This window comes from Trichosurus vulpecula, chromosome 9, assembly GCF_011100635.1.
Source record: "Trichosurus vulpecula isolate mTriVul1 chromosome 9, mTriVul1.pri, whole genome shotgun sequence".
Classification (NCBI taxonomy): Eukaryota; Metazoa; Chordata; class Mammalia; order Diprotodontia; family Phalangeridae; genus Trichosurus; species Trichosurus vulpecula.
The window spans coordinates 78229112-78254479 of NC_050581.1; the positions used below are offsets into that span (position 1 = coordinate 78229112).

Here is a 25368-nt window from a genome sequence, read left to right on the forward strand (position 1 = left end):
AGAACAAGCAGGTCGAAGGGTCGGGAAGCAAAAGCCTAAAAAAATTATCCGTGGGCTAACAAATAAACGTGGGCTTCTTGCTGCATAGGAAATGTCAATACCATCTCCCCCTCCCCCCGGATATTTTTGCCCTCAAACCGAGTCCTATATGAGTCCCGGTAATGCGGAAGGATCAGGGATTGCACGGCTGTACTGTGACGTTGCACATGCGGCGCTGGCTCTACTAAGCAAGAAAATCGTACATGCGTAGTGGCTGCCTATAGCTTGTCTCCTTTCTTGCCCCTCCCCCAGTACTTCACACGCTCATTGTCAAGCGACGGCGGCGAGCGGGCGGTCACGGGGAGCACTAGAGACTCCGATGCCTAGCGCGCGTGCGCCTTTCGCTTCCTTCAATTACCCCCAACCTCCCCCAGCCCGGCTCCCATTCCCTGCTCCGAGTCCTCCCAGTGTGCTAGGAGCGCGAAATTCACCTTTCTTTGCTATCCTTCCTTTCTTAACCTGGCGCTAACCGCCTAGGTGTGAGTGCGTCTCTTCTCATCCTCGCTCCCAGGGGCTTTCATACGCGCGCGCACTCTCCCCTAACACTCCCCGCTGCCCCCTCCCCCCTCGCCTTATACTGTTTCTTTCGCGCACGCGCGCCGGCTCGCGCCCTCTCTCTCGCTTTCCTCAAGCCCGCGAGATCCCCCCTTCCGCCTCGCGGCGCCTTATCGCGCCGCCGCCTCCTTGTATCCCTCACACATCTGCCCCCCCACCCGCTAACGGCGGCGCCCCCTCTTCCCAGCCCCCTTCACTCCTCGCGCGCTCGGGCGGGCCCGGCCTTAGCCCAGTCCTACCCCCCCAACTCCCTTTCCGGACGCCGCCACCATGTTGAAGCCGCAGCCGCCTCAGCCATCTCAGCCCCAGCAGACACCCATCCAGCAACCGGCACCAGCGCGCCGGCCTCCCGGGGGGACCAGCCCCCCCAACGGAAGCCTCGGGGGGACCCCAGCCTCCGCCTCGGCCCCAGGGCCGCCCACTGCCGCTTCCCCAGGCCTAGGGCCTCCTGCCGGAGGCAGTGGAATCCGCCGGGGAGGTGAGGGGGTTCTGCCGCCACAACCGCCAACACATCAGCATCAGGAGCGGCCCGGGGGCGCTGCTACTGGCAGTACCAGGTGAAGAGGGGCAGGACGAGGGGGGATGACGGGATGTGGGACGGCCGAGGGCCCCCTGCTTGTTGGTAAACGTCTGTCTACCATCAGGGAAGGGGCGGGAAGGAAAGCCCGCGGAGTCCCTTGACTCGGCCACTTTCGGAGGGAGACAGTGGCCAAGGTTGGGCGGTGGGCTGCTGTTGTGCCGGGGGGAGCAACACTAAGGGTCCCCGGTCCAACTTTCAGGAGGGGTTCGGTGGGGGCTCTTGGGCTCAGCCAATGGGGATGAAAGAGGAAGCGGCGTGTGCCCCTACGGTCTGGCCAATAGAGGAGATGGGGTCCCTGAGTTGAACCAATGCAGGGTGGGGAACCTCTATTTGATCCCATTTAGGGAAGAGGGGTTCCTAAGTTAGACTAAATGGAGGGGCATGATGAGGGAAAGGGGTCACCCTTTTGCCAACGAGCAGGTTGTTCAGGGGAAGGGAGCCTAACCCTAGGGGGCTCGACTAGGTGGGAATTCTTTGCCTCCTTTAGATCGGGAGGGATAGACTGGGCAGGATGGAATGCCCCCCACCCCCAGCCTAGGAGGAGGCAGTGCCAGACTGTGGAGGAGCGAGTGCGAGAGAGAGAGACTGTGTGACTGTGTGTATGTGTCTGTGTGTCCGTGTCAGTGTTGAAGGGGGTTCATCAATGGCGGGGGCGGAGGGAGGAGGAGAGGAGGGAGGTAAAGGTGAGTAGGGTCCCCGGCTCAATTGATGTGAAGGGTCTCGCGGTCCCAAAGCTCAACCAATGGGTGGGAAGAGGCGGGAAGGGGTCCCTAGCTATAGCCAATGGGGGGGGCGTGGAGTCCATAGTTGGGCCAATGAGTAGAGAAGAAATAGGCTGCACCTCCCCCCCACCCCCCCAAGGAGGGAACTGCAGACCCTGTATAACCCCCTGTGCGCGCGCGTGCACCCTAGTACGTGCGCGTGGAAAAGGTGCCGTCTTATGACAGGGTGTTAGTACCGCGCTCCTGGCAGCTCCGTGAGAATAGCTGTAGCCGGCACGGTCTAGTCCAATATTCGGCTGGCTGTTTCTAAGGTCAGGGCGGGGGTGGGAGCTTGGCGGACCACACATATCTCTCGTGGAGCTTATCGAGGCTGTACGCAGGCGCTCTGGGGGCAGGAAGGCGAGCGAGCGTGAAGGAAGCCTGAGGGCTTTAGTGCGCAAGCGCTGAATGGGTGAGGCCTCCCTGTGGATAGTTTCTGCGTCTGCGCGGTCCCCTCACCCCGCCAAACGGCCCCCCTTCCCCTCAACGGCCAGTTACATCAGCCTGTGAGGACCCTGGTATCAACGGCGGTTAGTTCTCCCCAGAATGGGTAATGGGGCTTTTCGTAGGGGTGGAGACAATTGTCTTCCATGGGCGATTTACGAGGCTTGCTAAAGGTGTCTTTGGCTCTCTCTGTGGGGTGATGGGTTTATATTGACTAGTCTTAGATCGGCTCCATGTGCTTGGTTTGTTCGACCATTGGTTCCTTGTTCTTGTTGGTGTTTTAAGCCCCTAGCTCTGTTCCCTTGACTTTTGGGGAGAACTGCAGGAAGATTGCCTGTTAATCTCTTGTTTCACAGAACGGTTTGGACAGAATTAGGCCGTGGGCTTTGAAGTGAAAATAATACATCTCACCCCTCTAGTTCTTTGCCTTTTTAAGATGAGGACAAGCCTGAAGGCGATATTGATTTATAGGCTTTCATTGCCCTATGCCTGAAAAGTCACAGGGACATCTCTTATCCAGCCTTCCTTTATTCCTTTCCTCCTGTAAAGGAAGCAAACCTTTCTTTGTTTTATGTTGGGTTAAACATTCCCAATCCTTTGTAGGTAGGGGTATAGGAGGGCGTTGGGAAGACTTAAATAACTAAAAGTGTCTTTGTTGTTTTCTCTTGTAGGGGACAGAGCACAGGAAAGGGGCCCCCACCGTCACCTGTGAGTGCCTTTCCAGTAGTTAAATTCAGGGATGTAAAAGGGTGAAGTGGGAACAAATGGGGATCATTGGGCAAAAGAAATGTCAGAAAGGTAGGGGTAGAATAGGATACCTGATATCTGTTTTTCCTTTACTCATTAGTTTATCACCTCCATGTTATTTTCAGGTATTTGAGGGTGTCTACAATAATTCTAGGATGCTACACTTCCTTACTGCTGTTGTGGTACGTACCTGTCTTCTCAAGTAGTTTGATGGGGACTTTAAAGTAAGTGTAATGTGAAGTCCTTAATTGTTGCTCTTTTTGCCAGGGCTCTACTTGTGATGTAAAGGTGAAAAATGGTACCACATATGAAGGTATTTTCAAGACTCTGAGTTCAAAGGTAAGTATATTCATCAACCTGCCTTGGAAGTTGGAACCAGTTGGAAAGGGAGGTATGTGGGAGAGGCAGTGTACTCAGCCTAGCATTGCTTGTTATAATTGTTTTATGTTTTATCGTAATAAGCACTGTAACTTTGAAAAAAATATTGATGCTGGGCGCAGGTATGCATTTTTATATTAAGTTATCTCTAGCCTGATTTCATTGTTAAGATTATATAAAGTATATGGTTGGTGTTAGGAAGGGATTGGGAATTAGGAAGTATAATAGGAAATATTTGGGAAGGAGATAGGAAGGGTGGGGTACCACAGCAAGTTCCATACTTCTGGGGAAATCTCAGGCTGGATTTACCTTCTCTAGTGTTGACCTGGGACCTTGGGGGTTGGTCTTGCAGTTTGAACTAGCAGTGGATGCAGTTCATAGGAAGGCTTCTGAGCCAGCTGGTGGTCCCCGTCGAGAGGATATTGTGGATACCATGGTGTTTAAGCCAAGCGATGTGATGATGGTTCACTTCCGAAACGTTGACTTCAATTATGCCACTAAGGGTAATAATGTGTTGCAGGACTTATTTGTGTGTGGGAGGAGAGGGAAATGTTTCGTATTTTCTGCTGCCCTAAGTGGCAGCATGAGGGAATATTTTTCTTTTTTTTCCCTTTACTTCTGAGTTCTCTTTTCTTTGGGCCTGTTCAAGAATGAGGTTGTGAGCCAGCTAGGTGGTTCAGTGAACAGAGCACTGGCCCTAGAGTCAGGAGGACCTAAGTTCAAATCAGGTCTCAGATAATTACTAGATGTATGGTCCTGGGCAAGTCACTTAACCCCAATTGCTTTCCCTCCCCACCTCTACCTTCACCCCCCCCCCCCAAAAAAAAAAAGAATGGGGTTGTGTTGAGGCTTTGTCTTTCCCAGACTTGGCACCCCCATTTTGCCCTTTCTTTTGAGCAGTAAAAGGAAATCTGTGAGACCTCATGTAACTCTTGATCTCACTCTATTCCCACAGACAAGTTCACAGACTCTGCCATTGCCATGAACTCAAAAGTGAATGGTGAACATAAGGAGAAGGTGCTACAGCGTTGGGAAGGGGGTGATGGCAACAGTGATGACTATGACCTTGAATCTGATATGGTATAGTATATCTATTGAGGGCTTCTACAGTCACAGGGTCAGGGAGCCCAGATGGTAGGGTCATGGGTTGGTGGGCATGTTAATATCAGTTTGGGCTTAAAGTCAATTTAAGATGGTATCTGTAGAAGGGTGTTGTGTAGGTATAATTACTGGTTCTTTCGTAAAGCTTGTGTTATTTCCTCTCCTTCTTTCTTCTTTCTTAACATCTTTCTTCTTTTTCTTGTTTCCTTTGCAGTCTAATGGATGGGACCCCAATGAAATGTTCAAGTTCAATGAAGAAAACTATGGAGTAAAAACAACTTACGACAGTAGCCTCTCTTCTTATACGTGAGTTTCTGAACACCTTCCAGAGGTAGAAATAGGAGGTAGGGCAACTACTGAGGTGGCAAAACAGACTGTCCAAAGGGATAGAAACCTAAACACCAGTTTTGATACTGATCTTTCTTCCCTTTTTTTTTTCCCCTGTCTTTTTTCTCCTACTTCTCTTGGTCTTGTGTTGTGGTTTTCATGGGTTATGGATGGGGAATCCTCTAGGGTCCCTCTGGAGAAGGACAACTCAGAGGAGTTTCGTCAGCGGGAGCTTCGTGCAGCCCAATTGGCCCGAGAAATAGAGTCCAGTCCTCAGTACCGCTTACGTATTGCTATGGAGAATGATGATGGACGGACAGAGGAGGAGAAGCATAGCTCTGTGCAACGACAGGGCTCAGGTCGTGATAGTCCCAGTTTAGTTTCCAGGTCAGTACATTATTAAGGGCCCCAGGGTTGGGGGAAGAGGTGGGAGGGTGGGACTGGCTTAGAAAATAGATATTATTATTGGCAGGGTTTGGCCTCTGTGGGAGAGTGAGGTTAAATACGTAATCTTGCAGCAACAGGTCTTAGTCTGCAACAAACATCTTTAGTATCAGAAAGGAAATTAGAAAAAGGAGGTTAGGTAAAAGCCTCGGTAAAGTGATTTAGGGAAACAAAACTCTTCAGTGGTTTTTGGGTTTGGTTTTGGTTTTTTGTTAACTTCATTTGCTCCCTTTTCTTAGGGAAGGGAAGTATATCCCTCTGCCCCAGAGAATGCGGGAGGGAGGCCCCCGAGGAGGAGTTCGATGCAGCAGCTCCAGGGGAGGTCGACCTGGCATTGGTTCCTTGCCCCCTCGGGGTGGCCCCCACCATCCTGACAGCAGTGGTCCCAGTCCTGGTCCTGAGCCCCGTGGCATCAATGGAGGTGAGTTGGGATTGTGGAGGGCAAAGGGGAATGGAGAAAGCAGGACTGGAATGGGGCCAAAGGGGTAGTGTTAGTGCTGTTCCTTGGTAACTGTATTTGCCCTTTTTGCTAGATCATTTTTCTTGCCTTTAGGTCCTTCCCGCATGTCCCCAAAAGCCCAGAGGCCCCTTAGAGGTGCAAAGACTATGTCTTCCCCTAGCAGCCGGCCCCCTGGAGAAACTTCTGTCCCACCTCCTACAGGTAAGACTTCTGAAAGGTTAGTTATGTAAGGAAGTAAAAATGAGAGAAACAGAGAGACACAGAGACAGAGAGAGAGAGAAATTGTCCTGGATAGGATTAAAGAGAAATGTGTGGGAAGAATGCCAGCAAAACATTGGGAAGGGAGGATAGAATAATAAGGAATTCTGCCTTCTTGGGTTGTGTGTTTATGAGGCTCTGGGTCCCAGGGCCTGGGAATAAATATTTTTTGAATAAGTGAAAAAGAAATGTAACTTGTCCATATGTACTTATTTAACGTTCACTTGAATTAATCTATTTTTTTAACTTGTTGACTACAAAAACATTTTCCCCCCATTCTGGTAGTTGGTCGGATGTACCCCCCTCGCTCTCCTAAGTCAGCTGCTCCTGCCCCAGCCTCAGCTTCCTGTCCTGAGCCACCTGTAGGCTCTGCAGTCCCCACCTCTACAGCTTCCATTCCTACAGTTTCGTCATCTATAGAACCTGGAGCTGGTCCCATTTCCCCAACTTCCCCAAAGGTTACAGCTCCTAATGATGGTAAGGGGAGTGGTGGGAGTCTAAGGGAAGAGAAAAGGGCAAGACTTAGTTGGTGCTTGGTTGGGTCTCATAACATAAATCTTTTCCTTTTTTTTTCTTTTTCTTTTCACTAAGGAAAAGAACTACCCCAGAAGGAACCTGGAAGAACTCTGGAGCCACCAGAGCTAGCCCGAATAGCTGGGAAAGGTGAAGATTAGTTTCTGCCTCCTCATCTTTGAACATTAGGTGTCTTTTTTCTCATCCTTGAATGTTAGGTGACTTTTTTTTCCCAATATATTTTAAGAGGAATAATGGGGAAGGGATGAGAGAGCTATTAAGGATTCCATTCCAATATATCTTATTGCATTCCCTTAAGATTCCTTCTGTTTTGGTTTTTTTCCCCCAGTTTCTGTACTTAAGTCCATATTTAGCTATTCTAGGAAAGGGATATACTTCCCTATGATGTCTTACTCCCTTTTCCATTGTCCACCCATAGCCCCTGGCCTTCAGAATGAACAAAAACGTTATCAGTTGGAAGAACTGAAGAAGTTTGGGGCTCAGTTTAAGGTGAGGATTGGGAGAATTAGGGGAATGAGTTGTGAAATGTGGACAGGGCAAAGAGATTTTGGAGAATGAAACTACAAATGAGGAATGTGGAAAGACAAATAGGACAAAAAAGTTTGGAGAGGGTAAGGTAGATATGATTTTGAAGAGAATTTAGAGACAGGATGGGGTGGAGCAGCCAACTGAAGGTCCTTTAATGTGTGTTTTTTTTATCTGCAGCTCCAGTCCAGCAGTTCTCCTGAGACCAACCTGGACCCTTTCTCCCCCCGGGGACCCAAGGAGGGTGGGGTGGAAGCCAAAGGAAAGGAAAAGGAAGTGGAGGGTCTTTTGGCACCAGAGCCCCTGGTGTCCTCTGGCTCTTCCAAAACAGAATCTCCACCTGATAAGGAGGAAAAGCTGTCCCTCCCCTCAACAGGAGGGGCTGAGGGACCAGAGCAATCCCAAACACCTCGACAGAACCAAATGGGCAGTCCTCCTGGGGGCATCAGCAAGGGGGATGACAAGGAAGAGGGACCTGTCACTGAGTAAGTGGGGTGGGGACCTAGGGTAACGTGCTTGGGAAAGGGAAGAGAAGGAAGGAATCCAAGAAGAATACAGAAAAATGGGGGTATTAAGTCAGTACGAGACTTAGTATTGTTAACCTTGTGTTTCTCTTATAGTCAAGTGAAGAAGTCAACACTGAACCCCAATGCCAAGGAGTTCAACCCTTCAAAGCCTCTGTTGTCTGTGGTAAGATGGGGGCAGAAGAAAGAAGAGATTTTCAAGAGCTGAGAGAGGACAGGGATAAAGAATTCTCCGATAGGCAAGGGGGACAGTCTGGGTCAACAGCAGTTCACAACATTTATCCCTTATCTGGAAGTAGGCAGTGTTGAAAAGGGACAAAGGGGAACAATGTAGAGGCAGAGTATTTTAAGAATACTTGAATATATATATATATGGTAGGGTTGGACAGTTGAGAATAGAGGTAGGGCAGAAGAGTGAAGTTATAAAAGGTAGTTGGTAGGCCTGGGAGGCTAAGGTGGCTCACTCTTGAGGTCACCATTATTTGCCTGCTTTATACTTAGAGCTGTTAGGGAAGTGTTGTTATCTTCCCTTAACTCCCTTCCCTTTTTGTTTGTCATAGAACAAGTCAACCAGCACCCCAACTTCCCCAGGTCCCCGGACTCATTCAACTCCTTCAATCCCAGTGCTGACAGCAGGCCAGAGTGGGATGTATAGTCCCCAATACATCTCCTATATACCTCAGATCCACATGGGGCCAGCCGTGCAGGTAAGAAGTGAAAAGGGGGTTGGGGAGGAGAGCAAACATGGTATGTGACCCTCAGGATTTGTCACTGCTGCCTAAGAGGAAAGGACCTGAACAATTCTGATTGGATGACTTAAGAGGGAATTGCAGTCTTGCTCTTTTTGATCTCTTCAGGCTCCTCAGATGTACCCGTACCCTGTATCTAATTCTGTGCCTGGTCAGCAGGGCAAGTACCGGGGAGCTAAAGGTAAGAGTGGGGAAAAGTGGTCTAAACTATGTAACATCTCTGAGTTGTTCTCATGGGATTTGGGGGATGTTGGTTGGGTCGTTAGTTGGTGGTGAATGAGAAATATTGCATCTTCAACTTTCATTCTCTTTCCCCACTAACTGAGTTTAAGCTGTCTGCCTTCTCATCTACAGGTTCCTTGCCCCCACAACGCTCAGATCAGCACCAACCAGCCTCAGCACCCCCTATTATGCAGGCGGCAGCAGCTGCAGGGCCCCCGTTGGTGGCAGCTACACCATACTCTTCCTATATCTCCTACAATCCTCAGCAATTCCCAGGCCAGCCTACCATGATGCAGCCCATGGCCCATTATCCCTCACAGGTAATTGGGGGTGGGACCAATGTAAGACAATACCCTTGGGTGTTTGTTGTTCTTCCGCCCTACTCTTTGTTCTCCAGTATTGGGGGTGTGTGTGTGTGTGTGTGTGTAAGCGAACTGGTGTTTGTTAGGGGTATAGAATGTTATCAGAAAGGAAAACACGGACCTTCCCTTAGATTCCTTTCTTTCTCTATCCTACAGCCTGTCTTTGCCCCAATGCTTCAGAGTAATCCAAGGATGCTGACGTCAGGCAGTCACCCCCAGGCCATCGTTTCATCTTCTACTCCTCAGTACCCTCCAGCAGAGCAGCCCACTCCCCAAGCCCTTTATGGTAAGTCTTTAAATATTTAGGTTCTTTGTCCTGAAGCTCCCTGCCCTTTTCATGCCTTCTTTCCGCTGATTCTCTCTCCCTCTTTCCTGCTGCAGCCACCGTTCACCAGTCCTATCCACACCATGCCACGCAGCTCCATGCCCACCAGCCGCAGCCAGCCACCACCCCTACTGGGAGCCAGCCGCAGTCCCAGCATGCGGCCCCCAGCCCTGTCCAGGTGCCTGATGTGGGAGAGGAATGAGTTGAGGCAAAATAACTTGGATTATAAAGTGATGGGTAGAACTGGGAAGAAAGAGGGATGGAGAATGGCTCTACCATCAGAAGGGGTTTAGGATTTAAGGTGGCACAAAGTAGAGGTAGGTGTGGAAGTAGTTGCTTGCCTGGTTTTGGAACTTACCCTCTTCCCTCTTCTAACAGCATCAGGCAGGGCAGCCACCACACTTGGGTAGTGGGCAGCCGCAACAGAACTTGTACCATCCAGGTGCCTTAACAGGCACACCACCATCTCTGCCACCGGGACCCTCTGCCCAGTCCCCTCAGAGCAGCTTCCCTCAGCCAGCTGCAGTCTATGCCATCCATGCCCACCAGCAGCTACCCCACGGCTTCACCAATATGGCCCATGTCACCCAGGTAACTATTCCAAAATAACATTAGTATACTACATACTGTAGGACTTAATTATTTTGGTCACCAGAATAGTTTTCTTAGCCTTGTTGAATGACCCACTAACTCCTTCCCTGTTGTAATTTTTAACGTGACCCACATTATTTAGGCCATAATAGTTATTCCCAAGTCATAAATCTCTTTTCCAAATCTATCTTCTCTGAATAGCCTTTGTTAATAATGTGTTCTCAACTCTCCTGTTTTGGAATGGAAAAACAAACCTATAGGAATCTTTCTCCTCTAATAATGATTTGTAGTGGCTATCTTACATAGTTTTTTCTTCGTTACTTGTTAAGTCCTCACATCTGCTTCTTTTCTGAAGGCCCATGTCCAGACTGGAATCACAGCAGCCCCACCACCTCATCCTGGGGCTCCCCACCCACCCCAGGTGATGCTGCTGCACCCACCCCAGAGCCATGGGGGTCCACCTCAGGGGGGTGTGCCCCAGAGTGGTGTGCCTGCTCTTTCTGCTTCCACACCTTCACCCTACACCTACATCGGACACCACCAAGGTGAGCAGACAGGCCATATTTGCCTGCCTTTCCGGGAAGGGGGGATAAATATACAAGAGGGGGGGAGGTAGATGAAAGGATTCATGAAATCCGATTGAGTGAGAGAATTTGGCGAGGAAGATTTTAGGCTGGTGGCAAGAAAAAACTGTGGGACTGAATGGGAGTCAGAAGGGACTGCCAGATAGATGTTGCCTGTATGCTGCATCTGGTCTGCAGAAGGTTTTAATGTTGTTTGTAGGCCATAGCTGCGGCCTGAATTTGATTAGTTTGTTGCTCCATTCTTTGCACTCTGTCCTTGAACTTGTCACCTAATAATCTGACTCGTGGCTTATTAAGCTGTGGTTAACTGTAGTAGCTTGCCAATTAGGAAGGGTTAAGAGAGGAATGAGGCTGATAAGGTGGGAGTGTAGCCTGTGAGAAATGAAAACTAACTTGAGAAACAGGCACATGCTTTGAAAGGGCTAGTTAACATCGGACTTTGTGGTTGTCGTTTTTTACATAAATGTTGCCTCCTCCTCTAAAGAAGTTGGACAGCACTGGACTAAGGGATAGATGGCTAGGTTCTAATGTTCCTGATCTCTTCTCTTTCCCCTTCAACCAGTTCAATCTCATCCCTCCCAGCAGCTCCCCTTCCACCCCTCGGGGAACTGAAGATGGTCCTGGCCGTCACTTGAGAGACTTCCTTGAGTGGAGGGAGGAGTGGCCTATGTCTCTTCCCCCAGCAGCTCGGACCAGTTCTCTAGTCCTCCACTCCCCTCCCCAGCCCACCCCCACAGGGGGAGTAGGGAACTCCTACCAAGCACCTTGAATGGGGCAGGGGGCAGGATGGGGGGAGGGACCTCAAGGCGGGGCCAGGGTCCAGAGGGAGTGGAGGGTTCCTGCTTGGCCCATCCTTCCTCCTACCCCTTCCCTTCATTCCCTCCCATCCCCGCTGGAGACGGAAGATCTTTTATTTTCTATTATTTATAACCTCAGACTTGGGCTCCCCTACCCTTCTTTCCCATTAACCTGAGACAGACACATAGACAGATGCCCCACAAGGATGGTTGACAAGGACTTTTACTTTTTATTACATAAAAATATTTAAAAAAAAAACAGAAAAAAAAATAAAATTTTAAACTAACTCAACATGCCTGGAATTCCCTCTCTGGGGAAAAGGACAAAGGTGCAACTCTAGTCTGTCACAAGATGAGGGCATCAAGGAAATGCAGAGGTAAGAGATTTTGGGCCAGAGTCCTTAAGTTGAGGGGAAGGGGCAAATGTGCTGTCACTGATAAGCTTTGTTTGCTGTTTCCTTGGTCTCATCCTCCTGTGTGTGCATCTCTTTCTCCCTCCACACACAGAAGCAGGGTGGTATGGTGGAGTGAGCACTAGAGTATGGACTCGATTTCCATCGCTATTACCTATGTTACCTTGGCAGTCATTTAACCTTTCTGGCCCTCAGTTTCCTCATCAGTAAAATGGTTTGGGGGGGGAGGTTGTCGAACTGGATAAGCTTAAGGGTCTCCTTCAGTTTATAATTCAAAATCTTAGGAAGCTGCACTTGGAATGAAAGAAATTTCCTATTTTTCTTGGGCTGCTAGCTAAGAGTAAAGAGGACCAGCCTATATCTTGTGGTTCTTGGCAAGGGTGACCATTTGTTCTGATCTTGTATGACTAGATTGTGAGGGTTTAAGTCACCAGTTTGAAATTGTTTAATTTCTTATTTTTGCCCTGAATGATTGATGGAGCTTAGGATTCAAGAGGCCGGGTCTAGGCTCAGCCTAGGGTGGGCAGGCTCATTTCTCAGTTCCATCATTAATAAATTGGTAGTAATTGGTTTGTGGACCAAAGAAGATAATATGTGAAATATTTTGAAAAGTTAATTATTGCCATGATTCATATTTTTTGAGTATAGGAAGTAAGGTTCTGAAAGATCTGGGAAGGAGTCATGGGTAAAAGGGGAGTTGGGTGTAGCTTTTAGAAAGAGTAAACACTAATTGCAATGAAGATGGGTCCGGTATTTCATTGGCATTTCTTTGGCATGAGGATAAAAACATAGCTAGACACAGGTTTTTGCTCTATTGAGGAGAGAATCTGGTTGTGGATATTGTATTTTTGTGTTGTTTCCACGATTGCTACTTCAGGAAATGAAAGCAGATGGCTGTATAATCCTACTCTCACTCTCTTGATGATATTCCAGAGAGTTACTCTAAGAAATTTGGGAAATTTTGCCTGGCAACATGGTTCTCACCTGTAGTAACTACTATTAGGGAGGCTGAGACTGGTGGTATTATTTGAGCTTGGGAATTCTAAGCTGCAGTAGGGCTAAAGCTGATCAGGCATCCAAACTAAGTTTCATACCAATATAGTGAACCTCTGAGAACAGAGGGCTGAACCAGACTGCCTAAAGAGGAGTCAGTACAAAGTGGAGCCAGGTTCAGACTTTCATGTCACTCAACAGTGGGATTAGGCCCCATGAGTGGCCATGGCACTTCTGGGTGAGATAGGGAGACCAGCCTCTTAAAAAAAAATAGGTTGTAGTAATTTAATTGTTCTTTGCTTGTCTTTCTATACCCATGGGGCATTTCTTTTAAAACATTCTTGACAAGAGTTTATCAATCATGTTTCCTCTCTGCACATTTTAAATAATGGGCCCTGAGTGTTCAATAAAGCAGCCCTCTCCCTCCTGCCCTCTTGCATTGTTGGACTATTCAAGTTAGAAGTTTCTGCCTTAGTACATGGATCTGCTAGCTCGTCAATTTGGAGGTTCTCTCCAGTGATCCAGATTGCAAAACCATCTGCCTGATATGTCTTGACCATGTCCTCCCGTAAGTTTAGCACAAAAGATATGTAACCCAGTGTCCTGGAAGTCTTTCTTTCTCTTGACCAGACTCTGATATCAGTGGAACACTCTGGCTTCCTGCCTTAGTATGTACCCTTTGTCCTATTTATTTGATGACATCTTTTATACCAGTTCTTTTTTGAAGTTCCTTATTGGTTGTATATTACAGTGTGCTCATACTGACCATCTTTGTGACATTCATTTTGTTCATCCTTTCACTGCCAAACAGCAACACTTAGCAATGTGTTGGTATTCAAAAAGATTTGTCTTTGTTTCTGTAATTAGATTTGGTGCTCATTTGGAGCAATTTGCAGAAGGTAATTCTGTGTGCTCTTCTTCCCCTAATTCAACTCTGGGCTCAGCTTGTCTGTCCATGTGTATGTACTGATGCACAAGTGCTCGGTTGTCGAGCCAAGTGTGTACCATACATAATCCGATTAAGACAGTCTACGTCTACTTTAGTCTTTGTTGTGTAGATGGTCAAAACCATTTCCTTGGGTGGTTATAGATTTCTTCCATAGACTTTTCAGTTTTCCAGGGCTTAAATGCAACCAATATAATGTCATCCTTAAGAAAAGCATTTGGATGACCTAACTATTCACATCAAATCTTTCTTCAATTTGGACTCTGAAGGAGAATATATTTGACAAGTATGTATCTCCCCATTATATCCTTTGCCTAACATTTATAATCAGAAGATAGGGCAACAAGACTGTTATAACTTACCACAAAAAGTAATAACCCTCATCATTAAGGAATTTTAAATAATTCTGATGTATGGATTGACAGAGATGAATTCTGGAAGAGTATTCTAGTTTTTAGTCAACAAAGTGCAGTGGGATCTTACATTCTCTATATCTTTAAGTTGTGAAATGAATGTTACTTACGAAAGTGCTTATTCCCTACACGTTCTCATTTTGGATGCCTTCATTTTGTGTTTAAGATAAATCATTTTGTAAAGATGAGAGAGTAGTTGTATGGTCACTAGTTTGGTGTTGTGGGTTTTTTTTTGTTTTTATATTAATAAGGTCTGAGATTTTCCCTCTTTGGTATCTCCTCTCCATCAGATACCTTGTATATAGATCCCTGCACACCCTTACAGTTATGTATCCCCTCTAGCATTGGCATGGGTTCATTCTGCCTGTTTTCCCCATCTTGGTTCTTCAGTAGTGCTATTTCTCCCTTCTCTCTATAGTTTGGACAGAAGTGCTTAATAAATACTTTCTTCATCCTGTGAACAATGTTCATCTTGGGAATGTGATGTCAGGGTCCAAGTATTGTTGCTTCCAGTGTCCTTGATGGGGAAAAATTTGTTAAAATATTTTCAAATCTTTTTCATTTTTCTTCTGATTGTTGTTCTCATGCCATTTTCATCCTTAAATACTCTTGGGATGACTTGGCTTACTTGGATCTCTTGCAAAGCTTTCTTTAAATAGGTTTCTCCTCTCTCAGCTTTGAGAGAAAATAATGTTCCATCATTATTCTTAACAGTTTTGCCTTTGGATGATTTCTTGGCAAGTAAAATGTTTGATGATTAAGGGATTTTCTGGGCTCTTTTGGTAATTTACACTGATTAAACTTTTGCGTTATCATTGATATCAATATTATTTCTGATGCATATTTCCCTTTTTAGCCAATTGTTTGTTAAAAATAGTTCAGGATCGAATCATTTGCATTGTTTACCATCTCTTTTTTCCCCCATTATTCATCTTGCTTTTTACTAATTCTGATCTTTACTATATATAGAATATGAGTTCTATGAGAACAATTGTCTTAATTCTCAACACCTGTGACAGTATCTGCCATAGTAGGCACTTAATGATTGATTGCTTCTGTTATCTCAGATAACTCACTTTGCTTTTCTGGGCCTCAGTTTCCTTATTTGTAAAATGGGAATAATAATACTCCATCTGGTAATTGTAAGGAAAAGGACTCTGGAAACCTTAGCAGGAAGTATAGCTAGCTATGGGGACAGAGTGATTATTCAGTCAACCACATTTATTGAGCATCTGTTTTGTGCTGTAGAGAAAGATACAGTGAAGTTAGAACAAACAGTCCTGCCCTCAGTGTGCTTACATTTTAACTGCCTTCATTAAACTAGAGGCTGCATGGAGTAAGTGGTCGGAGGGCCAACCTCAAAGCCAGAAAAGCTTTTGAGTTCAAGAACTATTTCTGACACATCCTGACTGGACAAGTAAATCACTTTAAACTCTGGTAGAAACATAATGACTAAAAAAAAATTATTTGTTAAACATTTCCTGATTATATATTCATCTGGTTCTGGCACTCAGGAGTTTGGGCTGATAGTTGGACAACTTTGCTTTAGACAGTTCTCTTGCAAAACATCTAAGTTACAGAGTAGGTACTAATCTGCCCTGGTAGAGGAAGTTTTCCTCACCAAGAATTTCTCTATGCCAAAAAAAAAAAAATCACAGGTCCAGATCTTCTTCCTAAAAAGTTCTGTAGTAGTAACTCCCTCCAGCCTTCTAGTGGGGTATTTTTTTTAAAATCCAGTTGTAAGACTTGAAATTCATCTAATTTGACTTGTTCCATTCTGGCCTATAACTTTGGATCCCACTTCTGTCATTCAGTATTCTGGCATGTCATCTGTTAATATGTTTTAACTTAATTCTTAGGACATCAATTCCTCATTTTAGAAAAATCGTCTCTGAATGTATCCCTACTCAAGAAGCCATCCTTCGTAACATTTTTAAAAAGTAGTTCAGCTAAATCACAAATCAGTCTACCATGTCTGACTGTATATGTGATATTCCATACCCGTGGATCTCAACCACTAGTGTTTAAGTTTTGCTCTTTCCATTTATATTTTCTTCATTGCATGTCATTTTTCTGGTTCTGCATTGGTTTATATCTTCTTAGGTTTCCTGAATTTATTTCTCATATTACAATAATATTTTGTTACATTTATATGTTACAATTTAATTTGCTTAATTTCCACCTTTATACAACAAAAGGTGCTGCTGTGAATTACTTTGAGTTAACTGATCTTTTTTCTTTGACCTCCATATGGTATATGCCATAGCAGTTGGATCTTTGGGGTAAAAGGGTGACCATTTTAGCATTATTCCAGATTTAGTCCCCTCATTTTTAAGGATGAGGAAACTGGATCAGAAAAGTTCAATACTTTATCCAAAAATACGGTCTTGTTGCCATTAAAAATAGAATATCCATTTAATCAAATAATCATTTAAGTGCCCACTGTGTAGTAGGCACTAGGAATACAAAGACAGAAGAACTCAAACAAGTTCCTGCGCTCAAGCACTTCTAGGACACAGCTATTACATATGCAGGTGTTTATATACAAAATAAATACAAAGCAGTTGAAGTGAAAGGAGAAGAAGGAGTAAAGGTCTTGTGTAGAATGTGATAACTGAGCCAAGCTGGAAAGTAAACTAGAAATTCCGAGAAGCAGAGGTAAAGCTATGAAGTTCATTGCAGGGATGAGGGACAAGCTTATGTAAAACCCAGAGCTATGAGTGAGGAACTGCAAGAAGGCCAGTTTGACTGGAGTTTGAGCTCAGGAGTGACATGATTGACCTGTGCTTTTAGAATATCACTAGCTTATGTGGAGACAAGGAGTCCAATTAGGAAACTTTTAAAAGTCCAGGTAAGAGGGGATGAGGGAGTGATTAGATATGAGTTGAGTCAATTAACAAGGATGGTGGTCAGACTGTAAATGTAGGTGACTAAAAGATTCGTGGTCTTCACAGAGATTAGGAAGTTTGGACTAGTGTAACATAGAGATTGGGTATACAAATCTAGGAGTTATTTTTTATATAGATACTTGAAACTACTGGACCTGGGGGTAGAGTGGAGAAAGGGCCCAGCACAGAGTACACCCACAGTTAGGTGACATGATATGGATGGTGATCAAGCAAAGGAGATGGATTGACCAAACAGGAATACAGAAGATCAGAGCCAGGAAAAAAAACTAGGTGAGGATCGACTGTCTGGAAGGAAACGGGATGCTACAGAGAGATCAAAAAGAATTGAAGAGAACAATTCATTTGATAGAAGATGACAAAAGCAGACTTCCAAGGGGTAGAGAAAGGGGAAGAAGGGATAAGAACAGACAACTTTGAATGTTTTTCTTTCATGTATTTCTATATGAGTTGGCCCATGCTAATGTAATTACTAAAAGCCATCTTTCTGAAAATTGTGTCCTGGGAGAGGCATCATATGCAGTTTCAAAAATTGGAAACTCTTGTTCCCAGAGTCTCTGAGAACACATCTTCCTCAAGACGTTTTGCCAAATGAACCAAGAGATAAGATTTTTAAGAGGTCTGGTAATCCAAACTTACAACTTTTCAAGTCCTTTCTTTCTCCCTGCCATTCTTAATAAAGCAAAATAGGATTTAGGTAATTCTAGACATCTCTTATACCATATGCCCCAAGTAGTGTACTCATTCCCTTCCTTGTCCATACTTGTAATAGCTTTAAAAACCTAGGTTGTGATTCCAGGATCAGCTTCAAGACAGAGACAGTGGTTGAAGTGGAATACACACGTGTTGAGAGGATTGTGGCTATCCCTTTGGCATAAGTTTTTTTTTGTTCAGTAGAAACCTAAAATTCACACCTTACATATGAATGGGGGTCACCAAGATCTTTGAGTGGTCAATCAGGCTTTCTAGTGTAGTTGAATTTGCCTGAGAAAATCCATTGACACAATGACTTTGGAATCATCAAATTTCAGGTAATCCCAAGAGTCAGAAAAGGCTTTCAGGATATTGGATAAACTTAAGAGAAACCCATAGATGAGAATTACAAAGGAGTAAGTTGTTGGCTGGATAGTGATCTAAGTAGCCATAAATAAAATGGCCACTTTACCACTACAGGTTGGCTATATCCATCCCATCTGCCTCCCAGTATATCCTACTAGGGATGGCAGGAAAGGCTTAAGGATTTCTTAAACTTCAGCTGTTTGTGTTTCAAGCCAGTGATGAGGGAAAGGGCAGTCACAAATCCCAACATGTCACAATTATTTAATGTCTCTGTCTTCTTCAGTTGTATCTGATATGCTAGTGCTGATGGTTGTGAAACACAATTCTTGAAGATCCTCAGTTAAGATTAAAATAGCCATCTCCTGGACAGAAAATGGGAGTTAGAGCTTGAAACTCTGCCCTTCCTACTAATAGCTTAGGGCAAAAGTTTCCCAACCACAACACGTTGTAGAGGAGCTGATGGTGGGATAAGGGTTGGTAGAGGGAGAGATTCCCTCTTACCAGATACAGCCTTAATTATTAACATATAGCATTTTTCCATCCATACCATTTGACTTGTCTTTGAACAAACAGGTTTTGGTGGTAGAAAGAATCAAGAAATATTTAAGTGCCTACTATATGCTAGGCATTAGGATAAGTGTTGAGAATACTCTTCATTAAAGAAGTGTACCCAACAGATATTTTCTCCATGTGAGAGAACATAACTGTCACGTCTCTCCCTTGCAGAGAATGTAAATCAGAAAAATGAGGAACACAGTTAAAATCACTCTGCCCCATTATTCTGTGTCTTTGGGAGAGAGCAAGGTGTAATTACCTCTGCTTGCAAAGGGAGTAGGAGGTGGGGAGAACAAGGCCTCTGTCTGATGTGAACAAAGAGAATGTAGGAAGTAGAGTTTTAAGTGTTGATTATGGGCTTTACCTGTGACCACAGAGCACCTAATCTTGTGGCCCAGGAATTCATATTCAGCTCCCTTCCTCACAGTTCCTCTCCAGAGTTCCTGTAACCACTGTGGCATACCCTAGAATTGAATTAATTTAAAATGGGAGAGGTAGGAAGAGATGGAAGGTGTCCGAGGAAGGCAGGAAAGAAAATGAAGGTGGTAGCAGCTGCAGGAAAGGTGGTACATGGCCTGAAGTTCCTAATCAATCTTCCCAGCCACCTCTTCATAAGATCTTGGACAGTGGCTCAGACCTGTGGTCAGTCCAGTCCAGGGTTAACAGAGTGTCATTGGGAGCCATCTGACCAAGTAGTAAAGTTATTCTCTATGACAGCCCTCAAAAATATTCCCAAACAGATTCACTCCATGAATCAGGATGAACAAAGAACCCCAAGGAGAATTACCCCCAACCTGTGGCCTTCTACTACCCCTTACCTCAAGGCGCAGAGGGCAGAACCAACAATGACAGGAGTCTTCTCCCCATCATAACCAAACTAAGTGAGCAGCTCCCATATTTCTAGCTCTACTAGCTCTGTCATCTCATTGTTCTGGACAGCATCTGCCTTGTTCACAAACACTACCATGTGCTCTACACCAATCTGGTGGAAGAAAATTGTTCCCATTAACAAGGTTTATACCCAAGTTCAGAAAACATTTCAAATGCCATGTAGGAATGATCCGGACCCCAGTGGGTCCATGCCCCACCTCACCTTCTCTTAAAGACTGCCTTCCTCTCCTATACTTTCCCCACCACTTGCCTCCAAAGATACGTCTCTAGTAAGAGACTGGTACGTGTTTGGTAAGCAGCAGATGCTTCCTTGTATGAGGAATGGGGCTGTCATTGGCTGCCACCACCAAAATGCAGCCTTTCAAGTGTTGCTTCTGGAGACAGAATGATACTAGTTGCTAGCATGTTAATTGGCTTTCACACCTTCCCAACCAGTCCCTACAGGTGATAAGATGTATTCAGTCCTTCCCTTCTCCCACTATTTCCCCCTTTTCCTAGGCTCCATATTTTTTGAGTTTCAGCATAGTGAGCCAAATGGGATGTCTCAAGATGGTGAAGTGACATATCAGATTTTGAAATATCTCACTTGTTTGTGATTTTCACCCATTGGTAAGGGTCAAAAAGCACTATATTATTTACAGATACTGCTTAGGCAGCTCAGTGGCACAGTGGCGATAAAGTGCTGGGCCTGGAGTCAGGAAGACTTGAATTCAGACGCTTAGAAGATATGTGACCTTAGGCGAGTCATTTAACCTCTTACCTGATTCAGGTTTCCTTAACTATAAAATGGGGGTAATAAGAGCACCTACCTCACAGGGTTGTTGTGAGGAGCAATGAGATATTTGTAAAGGGCTTAGCATATGCCTGCACATAATTAGGTGCTTAATAAATGCCTCTTACCTTCTTCATCATTCTTGGTGATGGCTGCTGTCAGCATATTATGTAGTCTAGGTATTATCCATGTGGCTAACGGTGCCAACATTAATGTGGGGTTTGTCCCTCACTTAAGTCTTATTGGCTGCCATAGCGAGGGCCTCAAAATGGTAAAGGGCTTCTACCTGGAAGGGCCTGTGTAGAAAAGACCAGTCATAGAGACAACCGAGAGTAACAGTCGGCCTCTTCATGGGGGCTGGTAAGAGACATGGAAAATAACATGTTCCAAACTACCTTTTCCTCAATCTCTCTTTTTTACTGACCTTGATGAAGTTGGGGATCTGGAGCATTTCCTTAACCCTTTCGAAAAGTTATGCAGCAACTGGAAGCGCTCAGTGAGAAAAAGGGAACCAACTACTGTAGTGAATGAGACCAGTCAATCAAGCATTTACTAGGCACCAATCATGTGCCATGTATCCCCCTGGGCAGTGAGGACTACAGAGTAGTGATAATGTACCGACCTTCCTTCCGTCGCCCCAGCACTGTCACTTCCTGCATACTCTGCTTCTCCCCTGCTCATCTCTCCTAGGCCCCTCATTCTCCCTCCTATGACTCCCCTTCCTCTATCCCTTATTTCCCAACCCCCCCCCCCACAATGTTTTATTTTTACATCATTCAACTGGCCCCTGCCTTCTCGCTTTCCTTCCTATAGCCCCTTCTTGCCCTCCCACATAACTCTTCTGGATTCCTGAATCCCATACTCTCCTCTCCCTTTTTCCTAAGCCGTTCCTCCCAACCCTCCCCATCGGTTCTGTTCTGTCCTGGGGTCAAGGGAACCCTCATCTTCGCCCCACCCCGCCTTCCAACTGCTGGGGTGGTGGCGATGGGCTGCTGCTGTCACTACGAGAAGGGGAAGGGACCACAGGAAAGGAAAGGAGCAAAACGTGCTGCGCCGTTGAGGAGGCCTAAAGACCACAGCCGCTGGCGGTTAATAACCTCCCGTATTATCCGGAAGTGACGTTATGTAAGGGCGAGCAAGACGGCTTTGGAGAGACTTCAAGGACTTCCGGCGTTGCGAGTCCCCGGAAGAAAGCAGAAGACTAATGTTCCAGGGGCCAGCCAGCTACCAAATCCCATAATGCACCACCATGAGGGAAAAGGAAGTCCCGCCCCCTTGCCTGGCATAGCCTATTGGGATTTGTAGTTTCCTTGTGGAAATTTACAAAAGAACGTGAAACGGTTGGAAGCAGGCTTTCACTGTGGAACAGCAGAACCTTTCTCCCCTAATAATACCTTACCGCCCCAAACTGAGTAGTAAGTATTCTATGCCTGAAGCAAGTAATACTCGTCCAGGTCCTGTCCTCTCGACGGAGTATCAGAGGCCGCGCCTCTGATTCCTAGGAAGGGGAAATAAGGCCGTTGTTACCCGACAGTGGGTTGCGTTCTTCCCAGTTGGACTTTTAAGACAAATCAGTGATCTCACGTCACTCTCCTGATTTGGAGTCAGAGGACCTGAGCTCCGATCTGCTTTCTGATACTACTTTATTTGGGAAATAGTGTTCGCGATGGTATCACAATGTTGTGAAAGAAGAGTTTTGGAAACTTGAAGCACTTTAGAAATAATGGGCCATTACTATTAAAGGGTAAAGTGGGAACTCTTCAGTCAAGCATTCAAGGCCCACCGTCGTCTGATCCCTACAAATTTTACCTTTCCAACCTCATCTCCCACTATTCCCACGATACCTTTCAGCCCCACAAAATGGTTATACACTTATTTTCCAGCTTCAATTTCTCCATCTGTAATGTCCTCACCCAACTTCATCTCTTTGAAGCAAATCTAGCTTCTGACCTGACTAAACTTCATCTTCTTGATCCCTTCCCCCAAATCCTCAACCAGAAGCTGAGAATTCTCAAAGTACTTTGTATCTTCTCTCTGTGACTCTTCGGTGTAAGGACTGGACTTGTGACTTCATAAATACAGGGAGCTTCCCTTACAGGATGCAGGTCAGCACCTTAATCTGCAACATGGAGCTTTGGAGAGCTGCTTAAAGCAGCAAGAGTATCAGGTCACACAGCCACTGTGTCAGAGGCAGGACTTGAGCTCAGGTGGTCTTGACTCCTTGACCAGCTCTCTATCCTCTACGTCACATTGCCTCTCCTAACTCTTACGTTCATATTCGGTTTTGTATTATGGTTAGATGTGCATGGCTAATCAGAAGAATTGAAATTGAACAAAAAATAAACTCCCAAAGAAAAAAGCCCAGGGCCAGATGTATTTACAAGTAAATTCCATCAAATAGTCAAAGAATAATTCCAATATTCCATAAACTGTTTGCAAAATAGGAAAAAGGATCCCACCAAACTCTTTTGATATAAAAATGCTTTTTAAAAGTTAAACTGGAGGGTAACAAAGAGAAACCTACAGGCAAATATCCTTATTATGCTACATAATATTAAAAAGATAACGCTGACCAAAGTGGATTTATGCCAGGAATGCAGGGATTGGTTCAATATACAGAAAAAATAAAAAACCAATTGCATAGTGTTTCATAAACCCAAAGATCTCAACTATTGGGGTAAGAACTCACTGTTTGACAAAAAATGCTGAGAAAACTGGAAAGCAAGTCTGGCAAAAATTAGGCTTAGATCAGAGATAATTAACCCAGGCTTCATGAACTTTATTTTAACAACTATTTCAACCTGTTGTCACATATTTTATACTTTTAAAACCATTATTCTGAGAAGGCTTCACCAGACTGTTTAAAGGGTCCAGGAAACAAAAAAGACCCCTGCGTTAGGCAAATACCTTGTACCATATACCAAGGTAAACTCCAAGTGTATATTTGTGCATGTTTAACCCACTCCCTCTGCATTCCTTGCCCTCACCTGCCCCAAAAAAAGATTTTGAGGAAGATCCTGCACGTTTGTACCTGACTCGCACTTATCACAGGGACTTTCACTTAAAAGAGTTGGAAAATAGGAATCCCATTATTACATAACTAATGCTATTTGGGAATACCTTCCTCATCTACCCAATAAATAGAGATTGTACAGTATGTGGGGGTCCCCCAACCACGGCCACTTACATACCATAGAGAGGAGCCAGGTTAGGAGGGGGATCATTCTAATTGGGATTTTTGACATATTTAGCTGGCCTAGGAAAAAAGTTTTCCTCCAGGGATTCTGGGGAAGGTCCCAAAACTACACTTTCCCACCCATCATAAACCCCACCTATATCCTCAGGGTCCACCAGAATCCCAAAGTAGGGGAAGGTTGGATTAGTGAGAAACAAATAGTGGGTTTAGCTTGGGGCTGGCGTTTCCCACGTCACTATCTTCACCTACCCTCAGGGACCCAAGTATCTATCATCTATCCTTCCTTTTTGCCACTTTTTGCTAAGTCAGGAAAACATGGATTCAAATCTCCTTTCTAATCTGTGTGGTAATTTCTCTCTCTGTACCAATTTATCTGTATAAGGAATTGGCCTAGACAGCCTTCCAGCTCTAAATTTATGATCCTGTATCTTTTTCCCTAATGATGCTTTAGAAAGCAGCTCACTAAAAAATTCATTGAGCTCATCCATTTATGGGAGAAAGTGTCCTCAGTAATCCAATACCATCCACTATCTTTGAAATCCCACACTTGCGAACCTGGAAGAAAGTGAAAGCTATGATGGCTGACTTAGAGAATGAGTTTTTGGAGGCAGAATTCTCTGCCCAGATTGGCTGGTCTCTTTATCTCAAGTCATCAGAAGAGGTAGCACAGGATAGGAGAAGGAGCTGCCCTTGGGAGTTTGGAAGCCCTAGGATAAGTCATGTATTTCTATTACCCCTGTAGAATATGACCAAGGCATTTCATTTGAGTTTGTTTCCTCCCACTGTAAAAGCGGTTAATATATGTCATACCCACCTCAGATTTGCAGTAGTAACTCTCCGTTTTCTATCACAGCCCTGCTTGGTTTCGACTCCAAGGGAACATCATGCCTCACTCAGGATAAGCTGATCACCTGAAGTCTCACCACCGTGCTGAATGAGTGACTCAGTTTTTTGATACTCAACACCTTGTCAAGTTCCAAAGCTGCCCCTTCCCCATTAGATTGTAAGCTCCTTGAGGGCAGGGACTGCCTTTTTACTTGTATGCCCAGGGTTTAGCGCAATGCCTAGCACATAGTAGACCCTTTATATCTGTTGTACTGTATGAGGATCAAATTCAGTAATTTATGTACAGTGCTTTACAAACCTTAAAGCACGTTAATCAGTATGGCTTAATGGACTGAAAGCCAGTCTTGGAATTAGTCCAGGGGCCTCTAGGCAACTCTGTAAGGCCATACATTGCAAAGAGGGTGCTGATATGCTTTGGTAGAGGGAGTTTCCACATACTACAAGTTCTCCACACTCAAAAAACTGCAGGTCCACTACACATGCACGTGCACACACACAGTATGAAATGTCCAACAAAATTTTAAACTCACATTCTACAAATAAAGGTCAGCCATTTCTACTTAATGGGTATGTTTCTCCATGTGTATGAGGGAATTGATGGCTCTTCCCAAATGCAACAACACTGATTTTCTTATATACCACATCATACTTCTAAGGAATTTTCAAAATTATGAAAGACTAATATGATTTAAATTTAAGAGTTAATAATTCTTATGCTTAGTTGCACACTATCAGTGAAGGACCTAGCACCGCTCCTTTAGAGGTGGTAGGGACCCACATTTCACCACTAGTGTTAGCTTTGGGTTTTTCCTCTAATTTTGTAGCAAGGTAGCTTGGCAGCAACATTTTTCGGTCCTGTTGAGATGCCCATGCTTTACAGAATCACAAACTTGATTCTTTCTTGCCCACTGAGCTCCCATCCTAATCATGTTAATAGCATAGCATTTCTACAGTATGTTTATTTATAAAGCACTTTCCTCACAATAACTCTGTGAGGTAGGTAGCACAAATATCCCATTTTGCAAATAAGGAAATGAGCTAAGTGGATTTGAGGGATTCCAAGTCCAGCTA

General features: G+C 44.9%; 1 protein-coding gene across 6 annotated transcripts; it reads left to right on the top strand.

Annotated features, from left to right (window-relative positions):
• The first annotated feature begins 647 nt into the window (after window positions 1-647).
• ATXN2L (ataxin 2 like) lies at window positions 648-24856 on the top strand. Of its 6 annotated transcripts, none has more exons than XM_036737910.1 (23): window positions 648-1151; window positions 3051-3087; window positions 3252-3308; window positions 3394-3465; window positions 3857-4007; window positions 4460-4584; window positions 4820-4911; window positions 5119-5319; window positions 5616-5797; window positions 5930-6037; window positions 6380-6571; window positions 6686-6757; window positions 7047-7117; window positions 7334-7638; window positions 7774-7843; window positions 8238-8384; window positions 8535-8607; window positions 8781-8968; window positions 9167-9296; window positions 9392-9513; window positions 9714-9926; window positions 10282-10471; window positions 24305-24856. In XM_036737910.1, exons 1-23 carry the CDS (start codon window positions 865-867, stop codon window positions 24364-24366), a joined length of 3147 nt encoding a protein of 1048 aa, XP_036593805.1. In that variant the 5' UTR covers window positions 648-864; the 3' UTR covers window positions 24367-24856. The 6 variants fall into 6 exon arrangements, with proteins under 6 accessions (XP_036593805.1, XP_036593806.1, XP_036593810.1 ...); XM_036737911.1 differs by lacking the exon at window positions 24305-24856 and adding an exon at window positions 11073-11560 and having other exon boundaries at window positions 651-1151; XM_036737915.1 differs by lacking the exons at window positions 648-1151; window positions 24305-24856 and adding exons at window positions 2107-2347; window positions 11073-11560.
• Window positions 24857-25368: the final 512 nt, after the last annotated feature.